General features: G+C 49.5%; 2 protein-coding genes across 2 annotated transcripts; both read left to right on the plus strand.

The window, feature by feature from the left end:
* Positions 1-60: 60 nt before the first annotated feature.
* LOC100899591 (tetratricopeptide repeat protein 39A) lies at positions 61-2,079 on the plus strand (the record flags this gene model as incomplete). The annotated part of the gene is made up of 7 exons (XM_003738323.3): positions 61-160; positions 253-430; positions 538-757; positions 842-956; positions 1,050-1,226; positions 1,329-1,558; positions 1,693-2,079. Coding segments are annotated over 7 exons (1,252 nt in total), but the record flags the coding sequence as incomplete, so codon positions are not given.
* Positions 2,080-2,310: 231 nt separating this feature from the next.
* On the plus strand, positions 2,311-3,324 carry LOC100899735 (uncharacterized). The gene has a single exon (XM_003738324.1). It carries the CDS (start codon positions 2,311-2,313, stop codon positions 3,322-3,324), a length of 1,014 nt encoding a protein of 337 aa, XP_003738372.1.
* Positions 3,325-7,687: the final 4,363 nt, after the last annotated feature.

Genomic DNA, 7,687 nt, shown 5'->3' on the forward strand with positions numbered 1-7,687 from the left:
GATAACGCCTATAGAGAAATATCACTGATTTTCCCCTTCATTCCCATTGTCTTCTCGAAGAGAGTGCATCGCGTTACTCAAACAACGATCGTGGGGCGAACACGAGGAGAAGGTGCATTTCGAAAGCGGTGTCATGTGCGGGATTGGCGTCTACAACTTGGTGAGTAGAGCCTGAAGTTGATTAATCCCCCAATAAGATGACAATGACGTGATATATAATAGTAGCACTTGTTTGACGGTACGCTCTTGCAGATTATCTCATCGCTTCCGCAAAAAGTTTTGAATCTCTTGGAATTCATCGGATTCCACGGTGATGAAACCACTGGGGAACAACTATTAGTCCAACAGACGGAGAAGTTCGAAGGCTTCATGTCGCTTTTCAGCTGCATTGCTCTTCTAGTGCATCAGAGCTACCTCCATTATATTTTCGGTAAGATTTTAACTCTGGAGAAGCGGGACCGTGTGTTCTCCTCCACACGTTCGCACTTCAGTTTTCCCGATTCTGAGTTCCGGAATCTAAATCTTCCGTTTGATCAGGAAATGGCGACTGTAATCTCGAGATGGTCGACAAAGTTGTCCAGCAGTTCATCGGTAAATTCCCGAATGGAGCCATCGGTCTCTACTTCCAAGGTCGAGCGCATCAGATTCACGGTCGCATCGAACGCGCTCTGGAACAATTCGAAGAAGCAAACAAGGTGATGGACGACTTCATCCCCTTTGACGCGTTCTTCAACTGGGATCACGCCTACCTATATTGGTGAGTGACAGCAGTCCACGACACCGTAGACTCGGAGCTCCATTCATCGTCATCAATTCATGATTTCTTTTCCATTCAATCCAGCGTGCTGGGTCGTTGGGACGATGCTCTGAGGGTTCTGGACGATCTGCATCGGAAATGCAGCTGGTCGGAGGCGACGTCGTTTTACTTGAAGGGAGTCTGTACCTACATGAAAGAGGTAAGGCGATTTTGATGATCTTCTCCGCTCCGACGCCCTCGGTGGCATATCTTGAAAATACATTGCGCTCACGGAAAAATTTATTTGATTCAGATCGAGGGCAACATCAACAATAACGCCTCCGGCTCACTAGAAGGTGTTCACGACTTGATGTCCAAAGTTGCACCTTCCTGCAAAAGAATAGCCGGCCGTACAATTCCGCTCGAAGTATTCTGCTCGATGAAAGCTCGCACTTTCCTGGAGCGCGGTCGACTCACGCTTCCCCACTATGTAGGAGCACTATGGGACGGCTATTTCTAATTGGAGCCGCATTGTTCGGCCCATTGCCGTGCATGCCAAGACCCTTGATGATTCGTATATGATCATTTCCAGGAACTGATGTACCTGTGGGGCTTCTTCAACATGTTCTCGAAGAACAATGACACACTGTCGAAAGTGAAGGCAGAAATCGAGACTGAGGTGGCTCGTATCAGGGCTTCGTACGAGAACGACGCTGCCTATCTCCCAGATTGGTGTCTCGTCAGGTTCTTGCAAGGCGTTATTCTCCGGTACGAGAAAAAGCTCGGCGCCGCTGAGGCAGCTTTCAGAGAAGTCATCATGCAGTGAGTAGTCCATGCTGTTCTACCCGACTCCATCAAATTCATTTTTGCATGAAATACTTTGTCTTGGTCCATCAATGGGTGATTGGAACCGCCTCTGGGTCAAAAGTGACTGAAGGGAATTTCTTCAATTCTAGCGGTCCGGAGTTGGGAGACGAGATTCACGTGTCTGCTTTCTCCTCTTTGGAGATGGGCTTACTGTACATAGACGACGACAATCTGGCAGAAGCGAAGGAGCAAATCAAGATCACGAGACAATACAGAGGATTCCCGCTCAGCATACCTCTGTCTTTCAAAGTTCACTCAGCGTATAAGCAAGTTAAGCGACTGCTAGAAGAAGACCCGTGCGACCAGGAAGACAACTGTTGAAGTCCTGGTGCTGCCCGCAGCAACCAATCGCCATGTTCAATCATATTCTCAATGAGACGGCTAGCTAATCGATTAATCAAACATCATCATACCTCGAAAAGATGGAGAGTTGATATTGATGCATGTCAATTACGTGTCCATGAGTAAACTTGAGCTGTGCTTGATGCCTTGGTACTTTATCCATACGTAGAGACTCGAAGTCCGCGCAAGGGGGTTGGTGGGCTCTTGTAACGCGGGATCGCTCCACTTGACTCTAGGCTACTTGTCCAGGACATCAATGAGAAAAAATGCTTCCACTCAGGCGGGATAAATTATATCCTGCAACACCTACGACAAGATTATCTGATCATCCTCGCGAGAAAAATAGCACGTCAGGTCATAAAGGCATGCGCAACATGCAAGATGTTCCACGCAGAAGCAGCAAGTCTGCCGACACCCCCTTACCAGCATTTCGAATCGAAGAGACCCCACCAGTCCATCACTTCGGGTGCGATTTCACGGGACCAGTTAGATACAAGAAGAATTCTGGCGAAATAGGAAAAGGATACATTCTCCTTTTCACCTGCGCAGTCACCAGAGCAGTCCACCAAGAATTAACGACAGACCTATCGACAGTCGAAGTTTTAGAAGCCTTAAAAAAATTCCTCAACCGGCTCCGCTCTGTGAGAACGATAACCTCGGACAACGGTCTATCCTTCCAGAGAGCCTCCGAGGAACTAAAGCTCATTCACGAGAACGTCAAGAACGGCGAAATTAGAAGACGAATCTCCGACCTCATGATCGACTGGAAATTCATCGTACCGATGGCACGGAATTTCGGGGCCTTCTACGAAAGACAAATCCAAACGATTAAGAGGCCATTCCGAAAGATCCTAGCATCCGCAGTCCCTCATTTCAGAGATTTAGAAATAATCCTCAGCGGAATCGAAGCAATGGTAAGCAGCCGACCGATGACCACGATAGCTTCAGGAGCGGATGAAATCGAAGCACTCTCGCCAGCCGACCACCTTTCCGGATACCGAGGAAGAACAATCATCCCAGAACATATATCGGAACCAAGCAAAGCGTCAGATGCGGATAAAATCGTATTCTCCAGGCGATGGAAATACCAGCAACGAATCCTCAGTTCTTATTGGAAGCGATATCACGACGAATATCTACAGTATCTGAAAACGGCCCACAAACAGACGCCTGTCGCGGCAAGACCCCTTAAAATCGACGAGGTGTGCTTACTCAAAGGAGAATCATACAAGCGGGCCTTCTGGCCGCTATGCAAAGTTATCGCGCTTCCCGATAATACCTCCCCCGAAAACGCTCGCTCCTGTACAATCAGAACAGCCAAGGGCCAAGTTTTTCATCGCCCCATCCACAAATTATATCCCTTAGAAGCACAAGACTAATTCCCTAACTTCATCAAGATTTCCTCCAGGATAAATCAAAAGATAAATCAAAACCTACAAAAGACACACAAATTCAATCAAAAACAATGAAAAATTAATCTGGAATGACTCAAGTCAAAGTCACGCCGCCTCACGGCTCTCACGGGCGAGCGCCGATAGAGGCATGCCCTGGGCCAGGCACTCTTCAATTTCGAGCTCCCGCTCAGGGATTGTGTCGTCGATCCCTCCGAGGCCACGAGAGTTTTGCACTTCTGTTGGAGCATCGCTCAATCCACGTGTTTTCATCTATTCGAAGCGCTCAGAAACTGTCAGCAGTCATCGTACGCTGTGACGACATCTAGAGGCCAGTAATTTTTTTTCAGTCCCGAGGAACCAGTCCCAGATTTAGATGCTTCGATTAGTGATCTCCCCCGACTGCGACCTTCATGATCGGATTCCCGATTTCCTTATATCTCTCCTTAATTAGGCATTGACCTAATGTCGAGCCCAGATTTTCTTATTTCGCCCGCACTCATATGGGACAGACCGAACGAGATTTCCTAATTCCGTTCCTCGTGAATGGAAGTGTGTGAGAACAATGTGTTGATATGATTGTGGCTCGGTCAATGCATGGGATGAATGATCTATGAGGATCAGCCTGCGCCAGCGAGCCTGACAGAGGGAAGGAGCCTGAGCCGGGAGTAGGCGAGAGGATGGGAGAGGGGAAGCTCGCGTCCTCAACAACTGATGATGGTGGTCGTCGGGTCGTCGGCTGTTAAAAAGCCGAGTTTATCTAATTCCTTTGTTCTCTCAGGGTCTCGACCAAAAGCGTTTCGCTACATTCGAGATGACTGAGGTATGTCGCAGGGTCCCCGTTCGGATAATTGGCTACGGCGAGAGCCAGAGAAAGTTCCGCGGGAAAGTCCGCTTGAGGAGCGTGCATAGTGGTTACATTCAACCAGCCCTCCTGTCGCTCCATCGGTTGAGGTACCTGGATCACATATCATATCGGCAATGCCTCGAATGTTGCATCGATCCATTTGGCCTCGTGTGATCAGTGGAGATGAGAGTTCTAGTTCTAGGCGATCCCCAGTCTCACCGCGGCGGCGGCAGCGCGGGCTTTTCGAAAAGTCGCATCTCATGTGCGTACACCTGTTATGTCGGAGAATGCCTCTTCCCGCCTCCTGTTTTGTTTGCCGATCCTCTGTTTCCGATGAGAATTTCGCTTTCTCTGTCCCAGGACAGGCCAGGGAACTAGCTTGAGGATCGAGAGCGTTTTGAATTGTAATTAGGCGCTGGAAACGATCGGACGCCCCGGAGACCGTTGTGCAAGGGTGGAAGGGAATCTCTTGAGATGTTGAGCTCGGCTCCCTCAAAAGCTCACATCATTCACATGATCCGCTAAAGAAAATCGGCGTTAAGTCAAGAGACGATGTCCCTGGTCTCAGGGCTCTTCTGTTGCGATAGATGAAGCCTCGTAAACTTCGCGAAAGTGAAAGTTTCTTCCCTTTGGCTAGGTTTTTCGCTTCGGATACGAAATCGTGAAGATTTTTACCCTTCCTAGCTCGATATTCGCACTTCTCCGAATTTCCTGCTCACGCGAATATTGTCGTCCCTTTCATCGCGATTATGCGAAGCACTGCATTTGAAGAGCCGTGATTTCAGAGGAGCTTCTCGCTTTTCTCGATGTGCCCCCCAGAGAGAAGGAATACGATAGCACCGATTACTCGATTACCCGTATGATCCGATTCCCGACTCGTGAGGGGCAGTGGAGCGAGCAGCAAATCTCGACTGCTGGCCCGGGTGGTGGTCAGATTCAATGATCCTCCGCGGTCGTTGGCGTCATCTTCGCTCCTTATCAAGGCTGGCTCAGATTGCGAGATCTGCAACCAGAATGCTCTAATAATTGAGAGACTTTGGAGTTGCCGATCTTCGTTTGCTCATTCCGCTGGAGACTTGCATCCTCGGAGCGCAGCCAGTACCCTCGCTCACGTTTGGGAAGAGCACGCGCTTGGCGGGCTGCATCACGAGCCCGTGGGGAGCGGACTCCTCCCGTGAGCCCCCGAAGCGAGAGCACCGTCGAAATCCGCAGGGGTGAACTTGGAGGTCGGTATTCACAGCGATGGATATCCACTGATACATCACTCATAGTGACCTCTATCTCATTGTCTCTTTTCAAAGGTACGGAATTTTCTATCCTTCGGGCTGTCTCGGTCATTCGCTGGTGCGTTGGCAGCCCTCGGAGGCTCTATAGCTCGACATCCGGCCTACTACATTGTGGTCCCGCTAATGATAGCCATAGCTCTCCTGACTTGCGCCCCAGAGGAACCACCTCAAGGAGAACGGAACGTGGTTGCAGACTGCGTCGTTCTTTTCCTCTGTCGCATGCTTCCTACTGTTGTCACAGAGCTCCCGAAATGGATGATGGGCGAAGTGAGGCCGAGGCCTTTGCTGCGTTTGTTATCCATCTTCTCGACGGGTATGTCCTGCGCTTCGTATGCCGCATTCACGATGGATCCCTCCGGATACTATATGGAGCTCCTTACCACGGCTTCCCCCCTAAGTGAGTTGTTTTCGAGGATTTCTCTTGGTGAGGAATGTCATAGTATGTACGAATCCGACCTTCGAAAACTTGGCGCACGCGGCCCGACAGCTGAATAAGCATATTATATAACATGAACCTCCTCGTTTCAAGTGATAATGATGGATGCGAAGGAGTGGATGCTCAGATGCTGGTATATCACTGACCCCAGTGAATCAATGGAGGAACGAATGAGAGAGGCATACGATCGACTAAAATGCCCCTCCCTGTGGTGGACATGGATGTCGGCTGTTCTTATGATCGCAGGTGAACCTGATGAAATTATTTGACTCGTCATACGGCTTCCGAGAGACGTCACGACTAAGTGCTCGATAAGATGTAATATTCCATCGAGACCTCGCTGAAGATTGCTTTTCTCTTCTCATGCTCCCTAGGGATTGGGAGCGAAAAAGGGGAGGGGGTGATCCAGATTGGATTCGGTGTCGCAGTTTCCTCTTTCTTCTACATCACCTTCTTCGGTGCTTGCATCTCTCTAGTATATCGGGCGCGCGAAGGAAAAGAAGACGGAGACGGAAGGCTGGGGAATCGAAATGGAAGCGTAGAAGCAGAAGTTAGAGCAAAAGAAAACAGAGGAGAGGGAAGAGCTGAGACGGAGTTCTCTCGCCCAAGGCGGAAGAATATGCTGAACGAAGCCCCGGTGATGGCCGTCGTGATCCTCACTTTCTATGCATATCTTTCGGCCGGAATCTCGGGATGCGTGCAGCTCGCACTGGAGCCTGATCAGTGAGTTCACAAATAATATTCCGCGACTCATCTTCACGTGAAGGTGTACTGACTCGGAGAAATTCGCGGAACGAGTCCGCGACGGAAGCGATCACATTCTACGAAGCTCGTTTTCCAGATCGATCGGGTCTGGGCATCGCCAGAATGTATCAAACGAATCCGGGCGTTTCTGCGATTTATACATTCTGCGCCCTGACCGCGTGGAACTCTTCATCAACGCCAGCATTGACTATCGACATCCCGAGACTCTTGAGCGGCCCATTGCCATGGTGAACGAAATCGAGAGGCTGTCTCGCGACAGCACGGAACGATTGACGGATTGCTGGTTCCAAGAGTTACCAAGTCTGTCCGACAAGGAAAGGAATTCCGCAGTCGCATCTACACATTCTCCCACCAGAGAGGAATACTTGAAAGCACTTAAGCAAAAGATTCGCGCTCGAATGTTCTCTGCTCTGAGTTCCAGGAACGATTTCCATGAGAATGAGACGACAATTCTGGGTTCTCGATGCAAGATTAACACTAAGCGAGCCGTCGACACGCGCGTCGAAAAAGACATAATAATGAGCTTGAGGCGAATTTTGGAAAAGTATCCAGACTTGAACGCCGGCGTTTGCGGCCCAGAAAACCCTGGTGTTGTTGCCCAGATCGTGATTTGTGCTGTGGTCTCTTTGATCTGCTGTTCGCTCGATATCCTTCTCTTCCGGCAAAATGTGTGCTTCGTCATCTTGCGTTTCTTATGGCCCTTCTTTGTCACTGTCGGTAACATAGGCTGCTCCAAGTGGTTCGACATGGACTTCACTTCGTTTCATTACACTCCTATTGTGATTTACTTTTTCATTTTCTTCAGTCCCTCTTGCTTCACCACGACCAAGACTTGCCGCAAGTGTTGTATCAAAACAGATTTACGAAAGAGCGAGGAACTCAGATGAGATCAAGGTTTACTTCAAAAGGATCAAGCTTGACTCCCATGGGATCGAGGTTGACTTTGGCGAGACCGATGTCGAGTCAGATAAGAGATTGCGCCCGGTGGTTCGCTGGCCCGGCGCTCTTCTGATACAG

The sequence above is a fragment of the Galendromus occidentalis genome, unplaced genomic scaffold, assembly GCF_000255335.2.
Source record: "Galendromus occidentalis unplaced genomic scaffold, Mocc_1.1 scf7180000075891, whole genome shotgun sequence".
Taxonomy (NCBI): Eukaryota; Metazoa; Arthropoda; class Arachnida; order Mesostigmata; family Phytoseiidae; genus Galendromus; species Galendromus occidentalis.

Excerpts from the sequence above, each read along its gene's own strand:
- LOC100899735 (XM_003738324.1), top strand. The coding sequence starts at position 2,311 with ATGCGCAACATGCAAGATGTTCCACGCAGAAGCAGCAAGTCTGCCGAC.